At 42.4% G+C, this 23,170-nt stretch overlaps 1 protein-coding gene across 1 annotated transcript in view; it reads right to left on the reverse strand.

The window, feature by feature from the left end:
• Positions 1-3,666, reverse strand: part of SNTB1 (syntrophin beta 1) — a 276,011-nt gene extending 272,345 nt beyond the window's left edge. The window contains exon 1 of the mRNA XM_015145928.3: positions 3,073-3,666. Coding sequence (XP_015001414.3) covers positions 3,073-3,646 — 574 coding nt within the window. The 5' untranslated portion in view covers positions 3,647-3,666. The remainder of the gene's footprint in view (positions 1-3,072) is intronic.
• Positions 3,667-23,170: the final 19,504 nt, after the last annotated feature.

Here is a 23,170-nt window from a genome sequence, read left to right on the forward strand (position 1 = left end):
GGCCACTATGTTACTTTATGCAAAAAACTTAATGTCTGTAAGCTTTAATTTCCTCATCAGTAAAATAAACAATAACAATAGTACTGGCCTCAGTTACTATAAGTGTAACAGGTAAAGCCTGGCACATATTAAGTGCTCAAGAAATGTTAGCTATTGATATGATTCTCTTTCTCCAGTTCTGTTTAACTCCTGTGGTCCCACAGGAATGGTCTCCCAGCATTACACCATAGTACAAAAAAAAAAGTGTTATAAAAATGAGAAATATAAACTCCAGTAAAGGGAAAAGATAGGACTGTCCTTGAGAAGGGACAGTTTTATGTTCATTTCATTTGAACTGTAAAACTACTTGCAGCAGATATTTGATACACGCCTTTCATTCTCAATGTGTTCTTCCATACAGCAGTCCTGTAAAGTAAGCAGGTCCAGCAGGTTTCCTTATTCCCATCTCATGGATGAATACGCTGAGACTTAGGGAGGTTATGTTAATTCTGTGGCGGAATCTATGCCTAGAATGCAGGCATTGAAACTTTTCCAGGGTTTCACTTTACAGGGTGTTCCACTCGTAGAGGTAGTAGCTCTCCACCAGGGGGCGCATGTCATGCAGTGGGGTGCGTGTGGGCGGTGGTTGGAGTACTAAACTAATCTCCATTTACTCCCCCAATAAACAAACAAAAAGGAATCTAGCCGGAAAAAAGGGTGTACTTGCTATACAAATGTACCTTCAAAACATTTCCCTTTGCCCTGTCATGTAACCAGATTACATCTTCAAAACCTCTCCTATGTAGAAACTCTGGAATCCACACTGCATGTTAGAATATGAAGTAGGTATGTCTTTTTAAAAAGCCCTTGAAGTGGTCCTAATAAGCCCCTTCAACTGGGAATCCCAGTATTAGGCTAAGCTACAAAAGAGAGGATTGTGATATTTGACTTGATGGTATTTGATGACTACCATTGCATTGAGAACGAACACTTTGGCTCAGAATAAAAGACACTGTTCTGAGGAGGGCCTCCGCTTCCCTTAATAGCAGCTGATTTTGAAAAACTTGGGCTGAGGATAAGGCTGCTACACTGAGCCAAAAATGTTCATATCTAGGAGACCCACAGGGTTTCTCCAGAGGTCCTGCCTATGACAAATGACAAAGTGTTCTAAGAATGTCATGTTAGAGGTTTTTACCAAACTCACTTTTCAGTTTCTGTTTCAAGAAACTGAAAGTCACATAATTGCTTGATTTTTTTTTCTTTCTCTAAGTTTATTTTCAATTGCAGAGAAATTTCTTCCTCTTTTTGGGTGAGAGATATTTTTTACCTCTTTGCCAAGTAATTATTCGTTAAATTGAAAGCAAGCAGAGGAAGAAAAGTAGGGACATAATAAAGGATAGTACCTAAAATAAAATGACCCGCCTTCCGCCCCACCCCCAACCCCTACCCCGGTATTTACAGTAAGTATTGCAAACTGAGCAGGTGCCCAACAGTTTATAGTCCAAATAACACTTGCCCCAGATCCCACCTGGCCCTTGTCACACAAACCAACACACACTGGAGTCAAGAAAACTTTTTTTTCCTGTTATGTTAATCATCAAGCCAAAGCAAATAGCTTTCCACTTTCTGGGTCCAGGGTGGTAATTGACTATGAAGACATCGCAAATCCTCTAGACAAACAAGGTTGGTGGGGGAGAACTTCTCTGTATTGTGGGCCAGGAGGTGGGCCATGACATACCAGGGAGTTGCATCAGCTGTCACACACTAGTGATGCTGGCACCCTTGCTTTAAACTTTCTCAGTTTCACACACCAGTGCCACGACTAGGTAAGCAGGAAATTGACTTACGTCTTTAGGGCTTAAATCAATCACCATATTACATGGTCTCAGATGGAATAGTCTATTTCAATAGCTATAGGTTCATTTATTCATTTACTCAGCATGTATGACATGGAGCAACTAAGCTCCAAGAGAGATCCACCGCTAAATAAAAGACTCCAGATACCGCAATCTATAGGTAGGCTAGGCTGAGTAAATAGATAAAATAATTACACGTTATTAGTGCTGACAGAGGTATGTACACAGCACTAAAGAGAAGAGAAACAAGTGAGAAATGCAGCTGTAGCCAAACAGGAGAATTCAGTTTACTACCATATGCCCTTCTCCCCGACATAACTCAACATAGCCATGAACAGTGCAAAACTGTAAATAGGTGGTTCCTATTCTATTCACATTCAATGATGAGGGGACTGGGGACATCAGATCTCAAGAGACAGAGAGTAGTTTCTAGGCTCCTCACACGCAGGGGGAACTGTTTACAAATGCAAAGTTGTTTCCACACTACTCAGAAAGGGCTCCAGAAAACGCAGCCAGAAAAACCACTTCACCAGCTCTCCACCCAGAGGAACCTGGAATCCAGACTGACCGGCCAGATGCCCGGCAGGGAAAGTGAATTTTCCCCAAAACTGCAACGTATTTCCCGGCCCCTGACACAACTCTCCAGGCATAACCCTAGTCCCCCATTTGCAGGGGGAACGTCCAGAAGGATAGTCGGAGTTTTAGCATTCACAATATTGCCACCTCTCTCTCACCCCTTTATGAGTCAATCCTCTTCTGCTGGGTTGCCCAGGCTTTAGAGTGGGAAATTTTGCCAAAGCGGAAAACTATGCGTTGCAATTACGCAGTGGCCCTGCTTGGCAACGTTGGATGTAGGAATATTCTAAGTTCACCCTTCATTCTCGATTCCATATCCCAATCCCTACACTCTACTAGGATTACTCGCAGACAAAAATGAAACAACGTATACTAAGCAGCAATCCGGCTGGGAAACCCTGCTAGCCTCGCTTTTCCATACACCCCTCCTGGGTTCAAGCCAACCCTGCGGACTGGAGACAAATTGCCCCCAGGGTGGGTAAAAGTTGACAAAACTCTATGCTGCCAATTCCTCCGCCCTCTCCCCCACCCACACACACACATTCGGCCCCCTGGGGTGTGTCGGCACGTGGTCGAGTGTGGTGTGAGTGTGAGCGTGCGGGTGGGAAGCCGAGCAGGTGTGTGCGCGCCCGGCGCTGCCCGCGCGCGGTTAACCCCTTACCTTCCAGCAGCACTTCCTTGCCCGCGCGCTTTAGCGCCTGCACCGCCTCGTCGTGGGTGGCGTCCCGCAGGTCGGCTCCGTTCACGGACAGGATGGCGTCGCCCACGTACAGGGCTTGGGTCTGGTCCGCCGCCAGCCCCTTGAAGATCTTGCTGATGAGGATGGGCATCTTGTTCTCCTTGCCCCCCTTGATGCTGATCCCCAACCCGCCTAGCTCCTGCTTCAGCACCTTCACGCCGCGCTTTTGGTTCGAGATGGACTCGGGCACCTGCTCCGGCAGGTCGGTGAAGGCGGTGCGGACCCCGGCGGGCGAGTCCGGGGGCTGCGCGCCGCCCGCGCCCGTGTGCCCAGCCCCGGCGCCCCTGCAGAACGAGCCATTGGTGGCGGTCCCAATGCCGTTGTACGCCGCAGCGCCCTCCTCGCTGCTCAGAACCAGGGCGTCCTCGCTCAAGTTCACCAGAACTTTGTGCCAGCGATCCCGCACCAAAACTTCCAGCAGCCCGCTCCGCTGCGCCCGGCCGCCTCCCCCGCCTGCCGGCCCAGCCGCCGCCGCCGCCGCCGCCGCTACCGCCATCTTTCCGGCATTCTTAAAATGCCATGTGATTGGAAAAGGGGGGAAAAGTGGGGAAGGGTGGCCGGGGGGAGGACGCGGGGCCCGGGGGAGCGAGGAGAGTGCGCCCCGTGGGGAGGTGGCGGCACGCGGGACTCCGCTCCGGGAGTTCGCAGACGCACTCGGCGGGAGTTGGCAGCCGCAGTCAGGCTGGTTCCCCCTCTCCTGATCCTGGGCGGGGTGGAGCAACCTAAAAGAAGAAGGAGAGACCGAGACAGGGGAGGGGAAAAAAGCCAGCAGCCAGTTGCAAAACCCCAAACCAAGGGGAGCCGCGGAGCAGCTCAGCGCTGGGGAGAGTCCGTGGGAGGAGGCACGCTGGCGGTGAAGGGCGGGGACCCACAACCCAGCGGCCGCTCACCTGTTCCAGCCGCCGCAGCCTTGGCGGTCACACGCCGCTCGCCCGCCCAGACCTCCCCGCCTCCGTCCCCGGAGCGCACGACGCCGAGGGGACAGCTTCCCGAGCGCCTTCCCCGTCCCGCCTCTCTCCAGCCCACCGCAGTCCCCCTTTCGTCCCAGCTCCTTCGCCGGGTGCGTGCGTCCTGCCTCAGTGCCCTCACTCGGTCCTCCTGAGCCCCCTCCCCTTTCACACCCAGCACGTAGAATTGTCCCTGGGTCTTACAACTCCTTTGTAACTAGATCCAGGTCTCCTCCCTCTGCTTCCTCAAACCCAGGCTTCCCTGACTCTGCGGAGTTCTTACCTGTCTCTCCTTTCCACCCGGGTTCCTAGGAGGAAGCTAAACTCAGACCAAGGCCCTGGACTCCCCAGGAGTTAAAAGGGAATACGCTGTCCCAAGATTCTAGAATGAAGACTCAACATAGCCCGAGTGCCTTAAACCTCCTCTCCTTAAATGCAGGAAATATTTTTTATGGAGCCCTGGACAGGTGTCTCTGCTGGCCTGGGGTTTTCAACAGGTCATGCCTGCCTCAGACCCCAGGGAAAAATGTTCTTCCAGCTGTAACTCATTCTATGCTTTAAGCTTTTGACCTATCTTTGTTTTCCCAGTGCCACACCAAATGCTGCCTGGGGATCTCTCTTTCTTCCTGAGTTCCCATATAAGAAGCCTCCCATTTAAGAATTCAGTTGGAATGGGTGATATTTCAAAAGTTACTTTGCAAGTTAGTTATTTGGATTTCAAGTTGCATTTTTCCAGGGTAACAATATTATAATGGTTGTTTACCTTCCCAGACCAATCCAGAAATGCCCACGTAACCCATGTCACACCTGAACAACCCTGAGTTCTTCTATCCTTGAACCTCTCCAGTTTTCCCCTAACTCTAAGCAGGTCTCAGGGTCCGCTCAAGGTATTTCGTGATTCTCCATTACGTACCCTTCCCACTGCGGTCTACCCTGTCTCCAAACACAAGACAAAACAAAACACACAGTTCTGTTAATTCCTGAAGTAACCCCAACCCAGCAAGGTGTTGAAATAAATCTTATTGAACACATTCCCATTGATGTGTATCATCGTTGAAAGTTCTCTAAGTCTTTTAGAATAACTCACACTTTTAATCAAGGAGGCTTAAAAGCTCAGATGACTCCCTAAAGAGTGGAGTCCCAACCAGGTCAAAGAATGAAATGAAAACATTTGGACGTTTTCTTGAGAAGGTGGAGTCATTGCAGGTGAGAAGGTGCCCTGGATTGATGCTTCTGCTTGTAGCTCTCCCTCTTCCTATATTTTTAACTCACCCATTTTGCAAAAAGCTCTTTACTCTTTCATGCAAAGGTGGCCACAGCAGGGACGGCAGCCTCAGGGGCTCTCCAGCCCTTTGTGACATGCAGAATCAGACAAGGAGCTAACACAAGTGGTATCACCATCCACTCTCAGGACCGAAAAGCAGCTGGGGCTAGCCCCTTGCTTTAGAGACTGACTCATGTGCATCATTCTTCAGTGAAACCAGAGCCTGAGTATCTGCGTTGAAATCCAGATACACTAAGGTTGAGATAGGCAACAGAGTGCCAGTGTGAAGATTTACAAATCAAGACAGATTGACTCCTGGACCAGAAATCCTGCATCAACATCATGCCTGCATCTTGCCTCTGTGGCCAAACAATGTGGGAGGCCCAGGCACAACCACAGATAATATATCGATTTGCCAGAAGAAACTGTAGGCTCTGGGATGGGAATTTCTCAGAATCTCTGTGATAAGCACATTTTTTTTTTCTGTGTAAGCAAACCTACATGGGAAGGAGTATGTTGGTTTTTGAAAGTTGCATCGGAATGAGAGGAGATAGTTATTAGGCCTGAGGCATGTATGTTAGCCAGAGATGCCCTTTCCAGTGGAATCATAATTACAGCTGCTATTCTAAGTTCTTTACACATATTAACCTAATCATCCCAGCAATTCTTGAGGATATTTACTATTACCGTCATTCCCATTTCACAGGTGAAGAAGGGGAGGTTCAGGTTTCATAAGCTGCCCCTGTCATGTAATTAGTAAATGGCAGAGTCAGGATTTAAAGCTGCGAGAGTCTAACCGTTGCCCTTACACTCTTGAAAATCTTCAAAGCCTGTTAGCTACAGCCCCTGTGTTCATCTGCACACTGAAGCCAGCCTTTCCACTGGGAGGGAGACACTGAGGAGGAAGGCCCTTCCCCTAGACCATATGGAGAAGGGTGGAACCAGCTGGTGCCTCTGGCCTTTCCTTCTTTCCAAGGTTGGAGAACACCCTGCCCTCCCCCAGTCGACACATTTTTTTCTATAGACATGTTAACAAGTTGAAACTGGTGACTGTTGTGGTCTTGTTATACTTCACTCTGTCTTTAAAAAAAAAAAAAACTGATGGTGAGGTGCAGTGGCTCATGCCTGTACTTCCAGCACTTTGGGAAGCTGAGGCAGGCAGATCACCTGAGGTCAGGAGTTTGAGACCAGCCTGGCTAAGATAGTGAAACCCCGTCTCTACTAAAAATACAATCGTTACCTGGGTGTGGTGGTGGGCACCTGTAGTTCCAGCTACTTGGGGGACTTAGGCAGGAGAGTTGCTTGAACCCAGGAGGCGGAGGTTGTAGTGAGCAGAGATTGTGCCAGTGCACTCCAGTCTGGGTGACAGAGCGAGACTCCGTCTCAAAAAAAACCCACAAAAAACAAAAACCTTTTTAATTTTAGGTTCAGGGGTATATGTACAGGTGTTTTGTATAGGTAAATTGCATGTCACGGGGTTTGGTGTAATTATTTTGTCACTCATATAATAAGCGTAGTACCTAATAGGTAGTTTTTCAATCCTCACCCTCCTCCCATCCTGTACCCTCAAGTAGGCCTGGGTGTTTGTTGTTTTCCTCTCAGACAACTCCACATATCTGGCCTCTGATTGCTAATGCTGACTCTCAAAGGTATACCTTATTGACCTCATTTTTTAGTTCAGTAAGGCCGGGACAACTGCACTGCGGCCATACTGCGTGTAATTAGGAAAGCATGTACTCTCTTAGGTGTCCCCTTTCAGAGAATGGTCACTGGAATGGTCTGAAGCGACCTCCAGCTTGCTTACTCATAGATGTGGCATTTGAAGCTCAGAGCAGAGCAAAGAAGGATCCAAGGCCACACTATAAGTTTGTGTCAAAGCTGAGTCTGGGAACAGTCCAACTTCAGGATTCTGGAAATTATACCTAAAGTCCCCTTTGTACCCGATTTCTTTCACTGAGCTCTGTCCCCTGTTCTGTATCTTCTTCCAGTCCTAACTTTGACTTCCATTGTCCACCCAGTCCAAACGGAGATCCTTCTGTTGCTCTTTCCCATGAGATATGCATTTTCCTACAGATATTTGGATGGATTTAGCCTTGGAAGAGCAGGTCACACAATCTTCAGCCCCACAGTAGCCACAGATACATAACAGAAGAGTATCACGTGGGGAAAGAACCATGTTCTGTTTATTCTGTAAAATTTCGTTGTGCCCCAACCATGTTCTTGGTGCTGGGATACGGGAGTGGACATACCAGCAAAGACTCTCTCTGTGAAGCTTGCACTGTAGGGTAGGGTGGAAGTGGAGACGGACTATAAACACATCACATACTTTCATGTAGAAGTAAATGCTGGGAAGAAAAAACAGTCATAAAATTGAGAGCTGCTGAGGACCAGCTACTGGAGGTGTTGGCTATTAAGGAAAGCCTTTGTGAAAAGGTGACATTTAGACTGAGACATGAATAATAAGAGGCAAGCCTTGGAAAGACCTAGGAAAGAGGGTCCCAGGGAGAAGGAAAAGCCAGTGCAAAGTACCCGACACAGAACCAAGCTGGTCTGGTTCAAAAGACCCAAAGGAGGTCAATGTGGCTGGGGCAGTCCATGGGAGGAAAAAAGAGGTGAGAGAGGAGATCAGAGAGATAGGTTGGACCAGGCCTCAGCTTGGGGCCTTGGAGGATCATAACACAGACCATCTTCCTTGTCCTCTTTGAGTTTCAACAACCATATGTTTTGGGTTTTGAAGAACAGTCCTGTTTTTAAAACTTACTTTCAATTACCTGCTAAGTAAATTTCTACTGATTAGAATATGTGCTCCAATATTTCAGTTTGGAAAATATGATCACTGTGCTTTTGATAGTGTTTCATGAATAACAGATTAAGCATCTTAAAGGGGGTTTTTCCGATGCATATAGAATGGAGAGTAATAGAATGTGAATACTGGAGAAGAGGAAGTGGAGAGCTCTTTGATATCTATGGGTATGTTAGAGACCAGAATGAAAGCGGAGCAGGAGGGGCTCTTGAGATGCAAAACTCCCAAGATGAGGCCTACGTATTTAAACAGGTATCAACCAACACTTTCTGAGCATATACTTTGGTAAATAACTGAGGTAGGTGCTGGAGACAGGTACACCCAGGGATGCAAAGATGATCAAGACAGGAAGAAGACATGTACACAAAGAGCCCACAGGGAGAATTAGGTAGCTGCAGTGCTGAGACTGAAATGAGTCTGGAAGCAGCCAGCCTCCAGATTTCAAATCCCAGTGCTAGACTAGTGATTCTTATTTTTTTTTTTTTTTTTTTTTTTTTTTTTTTTGAGACGGAGTCTCGCTCTGTCGCCCAGGCTGGAGTGCAGTGGCGCTATCTCGGCTCACTGCAAGCTCCGCCTCCCGGGTTTACGCCATTCTCCTGCCTCAGCCTCCCGAGTAGCTGGGACTACAGGCGCCCGCCACCTCGCCCGGCTAATTTTTTTGTATTTTTTAGTAGAGACGGGGTTTCATTGTGTTAGCCAGGATGGTCTCGATCTCCTGACCTCGTGATCCGCCCGTCTCGGCCTCCCAAAGTGCTGGGATTACAGGCTTGAGCCACCGCGCCCGGCCCGTGATTCTTATTTTAAAGGTAAAGCACTGAGAATGGGAGATGGCACATGATTAGAAGGCTGAGTGGTTTCTTTCTTCTCTGGTGTGCCCCAGTTGGCTAGCAGATATGTCACCATTTTAAAAGGATTGGGAAACTCCCTCTATTGCATATACCTGCATAGACCTGGGCAAGTCCTTGGTAAACTAGACAGACAATCACCCAGACTCTCAGCCAACCAGTCAGTCAGGTGAGAGTTATTTGACTGCTCACTATGTTTAGAATTTGATTGTGAGGACGTTTTCAGGCTTAGCCTAAGGCAGAGTTGTAAAGTAATTAGTTGTTTATCCTTCATCATCTGTTATTGATTTCTGCTCTTTTTACTTCTCTTCTATAACAATCTACTGTTGAAACAAACTTTATACTAGTATTTTAATATCTATGGTGTAAATTTGTCATTTTTCCTCAGGGATTATACATTTGAAACTGTGGAATGATAGATTCCATTTGGCAGACATGTCAAACATAAGAGATCTGTAAAATCCTAATAGCAAGCTATCCCACTACATACTAGAAACTTCAGCAAATGGACCTAAGTAGGTATATCAGATGTGGGAAGTAAAAAGGAATAAGAAATCAAAGTTTCACCCATATGCATCTTTAAAATAATATGAAAAGAAATTTGAAATAACTGTTTCAGGGCCTTGCTAAACTATTAATACTCTTCAGATTGCAAAGGAGATTGGTTATTCAATTACTAGGAGAACATTTGCCATCGGGGTCTATATGTAGGGAGACCTCTTCATCCCTTCTCCACCATATCTACTTCCTTTATGGAATCATTTCTGTGTCCCTCCGTTGATTCATGAGAAATGGCAAATTTCTTTTCTTACTCTGTATCAAAACTTGCTAGTTCACTTTTGTTTATAACTCACCTGACCCACTCCTCTCTGCTCCAGCAGTTTCCTTCCAGACACCCCTGCCCCGCCCCTGGTTACCTCTTTGTACTGGACTCTTAGGCCATCAGTATGACTAGCGCAAATTCTCTTATATCCTAAATGGATATCTCTTCCTTCTATTCTTTAACTATAACTGAAACTTGGAATAGTCCCCAAATACCACATCCTTATCCCACTGCCTTCTCTGGCAAGGGCCTCAAATTCTTCTACTGCTCTGGGAATCTCTTAAAGGTAAACCAAGAGTTTTTCTGCCTAGAAATATTTCCAGATCATGGAATATTTAGGGCCTTTCATTTTTCATCATTGAACAAACTGTAGCACTTTCTTTAAATTATTTTTCATCTTTCCCCCCACTCTTCTAACAACATAGACATTTTGCAGTGACTTAAGCTACTGGCACATGCTTTTCCTTTTCAGTGAATTCTTCACTATTATCAGTCATACATGAGTATCTTTAAGTAAATTCTAATTTACTTAGAGTGGCTTTGTGATTTGGAACTATCTCTTTTCACTTCTTGACTTTGGTTTCTTGACTATAAAATGATAGAATTTGATTTGATGGTTTCATTGAACCCATAATTTTGATTATAATTTGGTAGAAAGGAAAGACATCCAAGAATTAATGACCTAATAATTAGAAATCATATGAGATGATTTCAGTACTTTCAGACTTTAGAATCTAAACTTTAGATGTTCGACTTGTGCTTATGGCAAAAGAATTGAGTTTCATGGAAAAGGTAGGCTTTGAGCTGAGTCTTAAATAAATTACAGACTTTGGAGCATAAGAGAAAACATTCCTAGCAGGGAGATCAACTTGGTCAAAGGCAAGAAGAAAAAGGATGTGCATTTTCTTCACTGAGCAGTGGGTTGACCAGCTTGGATGGGTTTGGGAAAGAAATAAGACAGTGATCTGGTGAAAAGATAGTGTTATTAGTCAGAATACTTGGCTCCAAATGATGGCATTTCAACTGACACTAAATGCCAGTGGGAAAAAGCATTGGTTCACGTAGCCAATCTGCTAGAAGATCAAGGGAAAAACGAGCCTCAAGTACAGCTAGAACGTGATACCAGCACACTGCATTTTCTTAGGTTATACAAGGCTAAACCATGGCCACTGGCAGCTTCCAGGTTCATGGCACTCAGCTTGGCTTCCAGGAAGGAAAGGACCCTTCTCTCCTAAACTCAATTCGAGAAAACTTTCAAGCAAAGAGAGGAGTCAGGTGACTCAGCTTGGGTTACATTTCTATCCTTCTGAACACAGACAGAGAACATGATTGACAGCCAAAGCCTCATGGCTAGAGTGGGGGTGATAAGCAAGTCACCAAAAGAAAGGCATGTGTTCACTAGAATACATCTGGAAGCAGACTGGGCCAGACTAAATGATAGCTCTTCACTATAGATATGTTGGAAACTTACTATAGAATTTATCTAAAAGCACTGAGAAGCCATTCATTCCTGCTAATCAAAAGAGAGGTATTATCAAAACAGATACTGGTGACAGATTGAGGATTAAGTAGTTGGGAAAGACTGAGATGCTTTAGCATGATTCCTTGCACACAATAGGAATACAAGCCTTTGGCAAACTGAAGCAGGAAAACGACTTAGGGAGATTGTTCAATAGCTTAGGCAGGATGGCTAAAAATCAGTATTTGTGTGGAAATAAAAGAGATGGTTTTAAAAAAGATTGAACAGCTTGTGATGATTTATTGGATAAAGAACTAGGAAAAGGAGGAGAAGCCAATGAAATAACAATTAGTTTTTATTAAACCTTTACAAGGTGTTAGATTCTGTGTGTACTTAACATATACCATTGATTCCTGACAGAAATTATTTGAGGTAGGTAATATCATCCACATATTACAGATGAGAATGTTGCACTCAACAGGTTCACACTTTCTATAAGCATTTGAGTTGGGGTTCAAACCTAGTCTAACTTAGATCTGTTTTTCTTCAAACTTATGCTCATAACTGTTACAATATACTAGGCACGAACTTAGGTAGTCAGAAAGAGTGTGGAAGGACTTGTCAGGAGGTGATGTTAGTTCATTTTAGATTTGTCAAGTTTGAGGGAATAGTGGAACATGAAACAGGTTGTGGCCTAAAGGCATTATAGTTGAGGGCCTAGATAAGGGCATTTAGGTATCTGTTAAGGTTTGAATGTATGTGTTCCCCCAAAACTCATGTCAGAACATAAGACCCAATATGATAGTATTAACAGGTGGGACCTTTGGGAGTTGATTAAGTCATGAGAGTAGAGGCCTCATAATGCAACTGGCAACATTATGAAAGGGCTAGAAGGAACTAGGTAGCCCCTTTTGCCTTTCTATCTCTTCTGCCATATGAGGACACAACATTTGTCCCTTCTGGAAGATTCAGCAACAAGGTGCCATCTTGGAAGAAGAAACTGGTCCCTCACTAGGTGCCAAACCTGCTACTGCCTTGATCTTGGACTTCCCAGCCTCTGGAGCTGTGAAAAAAAAAATTTCTATTATTTATAAATTACCCAGTCTCAAGTATTTTGTTCTAGCAGCACAAACAGATTAAGACAGTATCATTTACTTAGATGTAAAACTTGGAGGCCAAGAGGAAGAACACACATTTAAAGGCAAAAGGCAATTGCTGTATTTCACATCTGAAATGAAAATTCAAGCCCTTTGAGGTATCACTACACACTACTTTTACATACAGTGTCCACTGAACTAAACTCCAAGAAGGCAACAGGATGTCTAAAAGTTCTCATCTGCCTGGTGAAGGGACAAAGAAAATTAAAGCAAGCAAAATGCAGAGCTTGGAGACAGTCTGAGGCAGCTGCCTCCTTTTCCCATCTCCATGAGTGTAAATATTTTTCTCCACAGGAAGGGAATTGTAGTGGAAGTAAAGAGGGGAAAAAATTCTCCCAGGACCATACTAGAATAGAATGGCAAATTTCAGGAATAGCCAGACTGACCAGTATAGAGAAGAGTCAATAAAAATGCTTTCAGAAGTATTATAAAGGAGAAAACAAATTATCAGCGGCTAACTAGAATCTCTGTTTTTCATATGTTTATATTGAATATTATTTATGCAAGGAAGGAACTATGTTTAAAGTTTTATAGCTATTATAGAATTAAAGAACTTCAAGGTAACATCTAGAAGTTGTTCCCAAACTTTGGAGGGAATTAGAACCACATGGGGAGCATGTTAAAAATGTAAGTAACATATCTAAATTCCTTCTACATTTATCAGCAGACATACTTCTGTAATGAAGAGCTTTCTCCAATATACGGCTATTTTTGCTGCCGTTGTTTTTACATTTCACTTCAACATAGATTCTTCCTTAATGTGCCATAATTCACTACTATCATTATTCTGCTTGTTGTTTTGATATCCAAAATTTGGCCAGTATGAGCCTCTTCAAGCTGACTCCTATGTTCTTTTGACAGGTCCCCTTTGTCCTTAAGTATTTTTTTGTTTGTTTGTTTTTTGCCTTCTGGCAGGATTAACTTGTATTTTTTCTGCCTAGTCCTGGCATCAGCCATTCCTTTAAAGATCCCTGATTCCTTTTAGTAGGAAAGGTCACATAGGAACCAAGATCTGGAGACCAGGTAAACTTCTTGCTACTAAGGAAGACAGATAGCGTTCATACTCATATCGCCAATTCAAACCTAATATCATAAGGTACTTCCTTACCTTTCCTTATTCACATTTGTATCTCCCAATAAGTGAGAAATTTGGTTTTCAAAAATGCCAATAGATTAATTCATTTTTCAGTATTCTACAGTATAAAAGGAAATTGTTTCAGAATTATTGTTTCAACAACAAAACTACCAAACACGTTCAAAATTTCTTTGCAGTTTGTTTTGTTCTTAGTATATATCCCAGTAAAAGTGCACAAAGTACCATATAGATGCTTGATCTAATCTACCATCTAAATACAGGCAAACAGGCAGATCCAGACTATGGGACATTCAAAAAAACAAATGGCTTAGGTTCTTAAAAATGTCAAGTTATGGAAGACAAGAAACATCGTGGAATTGCTCTAAATGAAAGAAAACTAAAGCGACATGAAAACCAAATAAAAGGCAAAATCTTGGATTAAATCATCAAAGAGAAACTATAAGGACTTTTGTGTGTGATGAAATTTAAATATAGACTATATTTGATAATATGATTGCATCAATGTAAATTAAATTTCCTAAGTGTGATAATAGTATTGTGGTTGTGAAATGTCTTTGCTCTTAAAATATATGTGCTCATGTGTTTAGGGGTGACATGATGTCTATAACTGACTTTCAAATGGAGAAAGAAAAGAACTCTCTAGGAAATGTGGTAAACTATAAACTAACTTTTAAATACAGAGACAGAAACAGAGAGAGGATGTAACAGCAAGAGAAAGAGATCCAAATAAGAGAATCTAGTGATAGATAAATGGGTTTATGCTGTATGATTCAACTTTTTGTAGGTTAAAGTTTTTTTTGTTTTTTCAAAATAGAGTTGGGGATAATAATGCAGAAACCTGAGCCCCACCCCAAAACATTCCGATGATTGTGATCTTAGTTAGTGTCTGAAAATGTAAATTTTATCAACAGGATTCTGATGCAGATTAGATAGCATTTTAAGAAAGATTGAGTAGACACATCATGGAAACTCAAGGCCAAAGACTCTTCAAGATCATATATCCTTGGCTAAAGAAACAATTTCTTTTGCCAAGCCAACACTAAAACTTCCTCTACCAAGGAATCAGTGGTTCTAGATCAGTCAAACCCAAGAAGATAGAGGGTACTTAACAAATATTTAATAAATGGTTGGGCATGGTGTCTCATGTCTGTAATCCCAGTATTTTGGGAGGCCAAGGCAGGATGATTACTTGAGGTCAGAAGTTCAAGACCAGCCTGGGCAAAATAGCAAAACCCTGTCTCTACAAAAAAATAAAATGAATAAACATTAGCTGGATGTGGTGGCACAAACCTGTAGTCCCAGCTACTTGGGAGGCTGAATAGAAAGGATCACTTGAGCCCAAGATGTCCAGGCTGCAGTTAGCCATAATCACACCACTGCACTCCAGTCTGGGTGATGGAGTGAGACCCTGTTTCTTTAAAAAAAAAGATTGCTAGATAATTATGAATGCTTAGTATACTAGAAAAAGAGAATGGAACTGATTTAGTGCCCCATGATTGTTACCCAGGTGTTTTCAGATACTTACCCTGTTGTAATCTTTCCAAGAAACCTGTAAGATATAGACTGATAATTTATTTTTATGTATAATAAAACTGAGGTTAAACAACTGTGAAGTCAAACTACCTGGATATAAATTTCAGTTACTTAATTTACTGACTCTGTGATACTAGGAAAAGTCATCTTTTTAAGCTTCCATTTACCTGGCTTTAAAACAGTGTTTCCAAATTATTTTTATCTCATAGGATTATTTTAAAGATTAAATAAAATCGTGCATGTAGGCACTTGACACAGGACTCACCTAGAGTAAGTGATCAATAAATATTAACTAGTCTTACTAGATCTGAGAGCATTGAGCTAATAAGTGGTAAACAACCTAGTTAAAGTAAATAGCTTAAGACAAGTGGAAAGATTATTTTCTCTATATTTAGTTACAATAATAGTGTAATGAATATAAATTCACCTTGAATTCTTCAACTATTTCTCTTCTCCCTTTTCTCTTGCCTCCCTCTCTTTCCTAAAACAAACTGAAATTTTTATCCTAAGGCATTGTTAAAAGTTCAATGTGTACAGGATGCTGAAGTTTAATAGTAAAGTGCGAAGGTTGGCAAACTATTTTCCATGGACTAGCTACTCAATTTCATAAAGTTTCATTGGAACACAACCACACACATTCATTTACACGTTGTCTATGGCTACCATTCATGCTACAATGGCAGGCAGAGTTGAGTAATCCTGAGAGAGACCACAAAGCCTGCAAAGCTTAAAATATTTCTAACTTGACCATTTACAAAAAAAGAATAACGCCTGCTCCAATGTCTTAAAATACTTTGAAAGGGACTGGAGAGACTTTAAAAGCAGAGAAAACTGGAAATTAGGGTAAGGGGCGCCAGTCTGGCAAATACAGTCAGGTGTCACTTAATGATGGGGATATGTATTAAGAAATGCATTGTTAGGCAATTTGTTGTGCAAATAGCATAGATGGTACTTAAACAAATCTAGATGCTGTAGCGTACCACACACCTAGGCTATGGACTAATTTCTAGACCACAAACTCGCATAGCATGTTAGACAATTATAACACAATTCTACGGGATCACTGTCATATATGTGGTCCTTCCTTGGCTGAAATGTCATTAGGTGGCTCATAACTGTAATAGGCATTCCAGTCTATGGTGGCTATCATTATTATAAACAAAGGAAACAAAAAAGAGAATCTGAACCGACATTTGAGAGGACCTGCAATGAACCAGTTTGCCATACCTTCTCATGCAAGCCTTACATCAACTCTGTAAGGCAGAAGTCATCCCAGTTTCAAAAATGGAGATTTGGAACACAGAGGCATGAAGAAACCTGCTCAAGGTCACATTAAGTGTGGGCGGAAGGACTGGAATTCAGACTCAAGTTTGACAGAGTCCACATCATGTCCCCTTTCCACTGGGCTTCAGTTAATTGAAACTCAATTTTACATTCCAGGTTCTCTGAGTGAGGGCCTTTAAAATTATTTTTAAAGGGAAGCCCCCAAGAGGATTAACTGCTCTTCTGAAGAGTGAGTCTGTTAGCCTTACATGGCTATGCTTTAAATTCTGTCCCATAGGCTTCCTGAAAGGTTAAAAAATTGTGGCTGTTCCTCTTGGTCACCAACACCAATGCCCCCGAGTCAGATCAGTGTTAGATTGCAGTAGAAATTTCAGTAAGATTGCAAAACATTTTACTGCCTTTTATTTTCTTTCCAGAAAGTTAACCAACTGAAAAATTTGTTTGGGGATATTGGGGATCCCTCCCTTCCTACCCCTCTCTCTTTTCTTTTTTTCATCATCTTTCTTTATTTTTAAAGGGAGCATTTTGTTTTGTGGTTTCTACAATAAAATCCACTTAGAGTGAACTTAGATTTTGTCACAAAACATCCTTTAAAACCAGTGAGTTCTGAAATTCTTTCAAGGCAAAAATTATTGTGATTCTTCTTTGGCAAATGTGGAAGCTTGTAACCGAAGGAGAATGACGGTAGGTATATATTATATTTACATATATCACGTATGTGATTATATCAGAATTTATTTATTGATTTATTTATATTTTTTGAGACAATATCTCATTCTGTCACTCAGGCCAGAGTGCAGTGACGTGATCATGGCTCACTGTAGCCTCTACCTCCTGGGCTCAAGCAATTCTCCCCACTCAGCCTCTTGAGTACAGAGGACTACAGCTGCACGCCACCATGCCCAGCTAATTTTTGTATTTTTTGTATAGATGGGGTTTTGCCAGGTTTCACAGGCTGGTCTCAAACTCCTGGACTCAAGCAATCTGCTCACCCCAGCCTCCCAAAGTGCTGAGTTTATAGGCATGAGCCACTGCACCTGGCCAGAAGTTTATTCTTTGCCTTCAAAAGGAAATATGTCCTCTTTCAATTTTGAAACAATCTTCCTTCTAGCCTTCTATTCAGTTTTCCAAATTTTGACAGAGTCATAACTATAGGAGAGATATATCCCTATTACAAGAAAACAATGCAAGTAACATAACAAATGGCCTCATATTTGGGGAATAATCAGAAATGGTGAGAGATGTGCAAAACTAGGGAGCACAAACTTCATGTAAAGGGGCAGCACTACTTAGCTCCAGCCAGCATTGCTGCCATTCAGGAAAGCACAGGGGTGAGATCTTCCAATTTTCTAAGACAGTCAAGAAATATACTTTTAAAGGATTTTTAAAAATTGGCTCAAATTGTAAAAAATATCATTTGGCCCCAAAAATAAAATAAAAGGCAAGCAAACCAAAAAGACTCTTGCAGGCTGGATTTGGTCTTCAGATTATGAATCTGTACCTCTCAATTTAAGTGAAGTGATTTGGAGGTCTGGATTTCTATCTGAGTCTCCAGGCTGTTTGCATAGGGCAAGTCTAGCCTCAACACTGTGATCCAGTCTCATGTTCTGATACAGTGAAGTCCCTGAGTTCCAAGGACTACCTGTCCCTGCTCATACAATTAATGCAACCCTGCAAAGGAGGCTTCTCGGCAGTGAGCTGATTGGCCTTCCTTCTGCTTGATAGCATGCTCCATAGACCTGCACCAGTGCTCAAACGCTCGACAGAAATAAGGATGGCAGACAGTTTGTTTTCTGCTATGTGATTCCATGGGAGACTAACTGCTTTTATATTAGGTTCTTTCAAAAAGGCAAGAAACAACTATCAGATAGTAATTTTCCACGTTTTTCTGAACACCCAGTTGTCAAGTGACAAAGACTTCCACAGACTAGCAGTAGAATCAAATGTAAGAAAACCAAAACAACATTATGGAAAAAGCTTTAAAAATGGTACTTGGATAGAGATGAAATTTGGGTTTACTTTAATCTATAGAGATGCTGGAATTCTCCTGATTTGGTTTGGCTGTGTCCCCACCCAACTCTCATCTTGAACTGTAGCTCCCACAATTCCCAGGTGTCACGGGAGAGACCTGGTGGGTGGTAATTGAATTATGCGGGCGAGTCTTTCCCGTGCTGTTCTTGTGATAGTGAATAAGTCTCAAGAGATCTGATGGTTTTACAAAGGGGAGTTTCCCTGCACAAACTCTCTCTTGTCTGCCACCATGAAAGACATGCTTTTGTTCTTCCTTCACCTTCTGCCATGATTGTGAGGCCTCCCCAGCCACGTGGAACTGTGAGTTCATTAAACCTCTTTTCTTTGTAAATTACCCAGTCTCAGGCATGTCCTTTTCAGCAGCATGAAAAGGGACTGATACATCTATGTACTTTTAATTTTCTATAAACATAGTCAACCCAGAGGAAAATATTTCTGGTTAAGCACCTGGTTTTGCTAGTGTTTCTAATATTTTAGAAATTAGCTTTAGCCACAGCAGGCTTAACACAGGTGCAGGGGTAGAGTTTGGGAAGCAAGAAGACCTGGCTCATAGTAGCCTTGGGAAGTACAGCCTGACCTCTGGTCATCCTGGAGAGGATGAGATTATGTCTGCATTTCAAGGCTTCAAATCCTAACAATGCTGGGAACCTGGGAAGTTTCCAGGAGAAACAGCCTTCCTCTTTCTTCCTTTCCTAGGTAAGTACAAGAAGTGTAAGTTATCCAGTCATTCTCTGGCTTTTTGTTTTTATATTATATTAATTTCTGTTTGAAAATGTTTTCATTTCAAACAGTATATTATGATGGCTGTTGATCCTTAACAATTCTTGGAAACACAGGCATCTCAGGTGGTTTTCTAACGAGGACATAAAAGCTTAGCAAGGTGTTAGACTTTATCAAGGATACTATAACTCAGTTTTTCTGTGTCAAACTTCAGTGTTTTATTTTATTTTTTTTCTTCTTCAATGTCTGGAGAATCACCATTTTACACAATACTGCACCAATTCTGTTGAGGCCATCAACTTTTTTTTTTTTTTTTTTTGAGACGGAGTCTTACTCTGTCCCCCAGGCTGGAGTGCAGTAGCGCGATCTCCACTCACTGCAAGCTCCACCTCCCGGGTTCATGCCATTCTCCTGCCTCAGCCTCCCATGTAGCTGGGACTACAGGTGCCCACCACCGCGCCTGGCTAATTTTTTGTATTTTTAGTAGAGACAGGGTTTCACCGTGTTAGCCAGGGTGGGTCTCGATCTCCCGACCTCATGATCCACCCGTCTCGGCCTCCCAAAGTGCTGGGATTACAGGCATGAGCCACCACACCCAGCCAAGGCCATCAACTTTTAAACCTGATTCATAGGTCCCTCATGACTTTGACTTCAATATTATATAAACATTCTGGTAATTTCAGAAACAATTATTGACTAATCCATAAACAGCCTGTACTAGACACTTTTCTGGGATTAAAAAATAGGTCTCAGTTTCTGTTGTTAAAAAAATGGGCAATTTGCAGTTTAAAAGAAAAGATTTAGATGAAACTCCCAGAAAATAGAGGTAAAACTAAGAAAGTAGGTCTCATAGCATGTGTCAAACGGAGAACTGAGTACTTTACATATGTCATCTGATGTAATCCTTGCAGCAACTCTCCCAGGCCACTGTGATTATTCACCTGGCAGTGGAATAAACTATTGAGTAACTTGCCCTAATGACAGAGATGGGATTCAACCCCACTTCAACCAGGGGTCAAAGTTCTGGAGAGTATTGCTTTGCCATTCTGACTCACCGAACACACACAGAAGCCCATTGTGCTGGGGACTGAACACTTAAATGCCCAGAAAAATGTGGAAGTTGGGCATTCTTAGAGAAGGGCAGGACCAGAGGAGTGAGCTATTGAGTTAGAGCTTGAAAGTAATGGTGGGCATGGATTGGTGCAGACCAGGTGGTGGTGAGGAGGTCAAGGATGGATTGGAAAATCATGAGGAATTATGGAAGAATAGGTTGGTACTGTGTAATGCAGTTGTTCTCAGAGGTCAGATGGCTTATCTGGTGGTGGAGATCTATAGGGATAGCACAGTGGTGAGCTCTTGAAGCTGGATTTATAACTGTGCTCTTTGTTCTGAAGGAGAATGTGTTGCTTTTGCCAAAGCCCTCATCTCCTGAGATCAGGTATGTCCTGGGATAGAGGAAAAGCAAGGTTTTGCAAGATCTATGGGAGGATAGTGAAGGGGCTCACCTGAGTCAGGAAGAGTGAACTAAACCATGCCTTTCCTTGAGAACTGTGAAGGCAAGTTTAAAGGGCCTCTTGAGGGTGTTACACACACTTGTTTCACAACACAAAGCTTTGTACACATTCTTGAAAGGTGATTCAAATTTTGTACCTTTCAGAATCATGGCCCACAGACATATTTTGTTTGATTGGCATAGTTTGATGAACTGGGAAATTTCATCTAAAAATTGATTGTTTAGTTTCTCTGGAAAAAAATCAAATTTTAAAACTGGCCTTTAAAATTAGCCACAGGTTGTTTGCTGCTCCTCTCATAAAGAGGTGGACGTGCATGTTCCCTCCTGTTCAGAAAAGAAGGTCTAAGGAGAAACCTTAGTGATACTACTATAAAGATATCTTAAAGTTGCTCCAAGAAGGTCAGAGAGAAAACCAAGTGGCATCCAATTATTTATTTGTTCATCCATTCAGGCATTCAATTAGTTAGTCATCCAACAAGCATTATGCATTTGTTCAGGCAAAGACACTAGGCTGGGCCCTTGTTAATATATAGGTGCATAAGATACAGTCCTTCCCCTCCAAAAGTGCTCCCGAGGGATCCCAATGGAAATTTTCTGCCTTTGAAAGCAAGGAGATGGAGTAAAGAACTACTACTCTACTACTACTGCTACTGGTAAGACTACTACTACTATTAACAATAATAATAATATACAATAGCCATAAAAATCGTACAGTCCTTTACAGTTTATAAAATATTTTCACAATATACACTCTCATTTGGTCTCCACAATAACTCAGCAGTAGAGAGGACAAATCTTTTCTCATTCACAGATGAAGAAGTAGAATTTAAGCCCAAAGTCTTAAATTCCAGTGCCACAGTGTGACACTAACAGGTGGTGGAGCTGGAGCTGGTTGTCTGAACTCCACTTTGTCTATTGTATCCTCAATATTTTGGAGCTACAGTTGCTGCTAGAAGGTGATTCCCATCTTGTGAGCTATGCATGGCCCCAGGGAAACCTTATTTCCTGGAGGACTTTGGCCATCTCAACCATTCCGGAAGGGATTCCATTCTGACATGGGATGACGGTAGGATGGTAGGACTTGTTGGACTTTCTGTGTAGTCCTCACTAAAGAGCAAGCATTTCTCTCCAGGATATGTTGTGCTGTTGGAGACGCAGGACCTTTGGGTGAGGACTCGTGGCAGCTTAGAGAGGCCTGGAGCCACATAACTGATCCTGAAACCTCATGAAGGAACCAAAGCTTTGGAAAAGAGGAACTACAATGTTTTATGCTGTTACCTAGAGATCCTGGATTGGTGTGTCTAAATCTGCCCCCTCAATTCCCTCCTGACCCATTTAGGACAGAGCATTTGGAGCCAGGACACTCAGGCCAAGATGACAACTGACTGGCCAATGTCAGAAACCAGAAATGCAGCAGGAGTCTCCATGTGAGGCTGCCCAGAGCACAGAAACCCAGAGTCCTTGAGGAAATGGCAAGATTCAAATATGGGAAAAACGTAAATCAAACACATTCCACAAAAAAAGAAACAAAAGTGATAATAAATTTCCAGAAAGGTTCTCGGCTTTATTTGTAATAAAAATTAAAACAATAAAAGCATTATTTTTCATGTCTCAGGTTGGCAACTATTTTAGAAGTTTGGAAACATCCAATCTTAAAGATAGTGTGGGGAGATAGAACTCCAACTCCCTATCAGTGGACTGCACACTTTTTTTGGAGAGCTTTATAGCAACATTTATGATGTACATACACTTTGACCCAGCTACTCTATTTTGGGGAATTTTTCTGACAAATGTACTCACACAGGTGCACAAAGATACTGTACAAGGAAGTACATTGTAACAATTTTTAACAATACTAAGAGTATGGAAACAATTATGATGCCTATGGAATTCCCTAATACCAAGGGAACATTTTCTAAATGTCCAAATGATATTGAGCAAAAAAAGCAAGAAGTAGAATAGCACATATGCTAGGAACATTTTTAGTATAAAACAACAAAAAGACATATCTCACTCAAAGGATTTCTCTCTCTGTCTCTTCATGTCTCTGTATGATTCTCCGTGGATGAAACATATCTGAAAGGATACATGTGCAAGAGTTAACAGTGGTTGCCAATGGGAGTGAGAGTGGGAAGACCAGTGCAGGAAGGGGTTTTAGTTTTTACTTTATTGACTTATACCCAACTTGAATATTTTTAACAGTTAATGTTTATTTTTTATAGTTCAAATAATATTTTAAATAAACTACTAAAGCAGTAAAATAAACAAGAAAAACCGGCCAGGCGCAGTGGCTCAGGCTTGTAATCCCAGCACTTTGAGAGGCCGAGATGGGTGGATTACCTGAGATCAGGAATCCAAGACCAGCCTGGCCAACATGGCAAAACCCCATCTCTACTAAAAAAGTATAAAAATTAGCCAGGCGTGGTGGCCATGCCTGTAAGCCCAGCTACTTGGGAGACTGAGGCATGAGAATAGCTTGAACCCAGGAGGTGGAGGTTGCAGTGAGCCAAAATCGTGCCACCGCACTCTAGTCTGGTGACAGAGT

Source organism: Macaca mulatta, chromosome 8, assembly GCF_049350105.2.
Source record: "Macaca mulatta isolate MMU2019108-1 chromosome 8, T2T-MMU8v2.0, whole genome shotgun sequence".
Classification (NCBI taxonomy): domain Eukaryota; kingdom Metazoa; phylum Chordata; class Mammalia; order Primates; family Cercopithecidae; genus Macaca; species Macaca mulatta.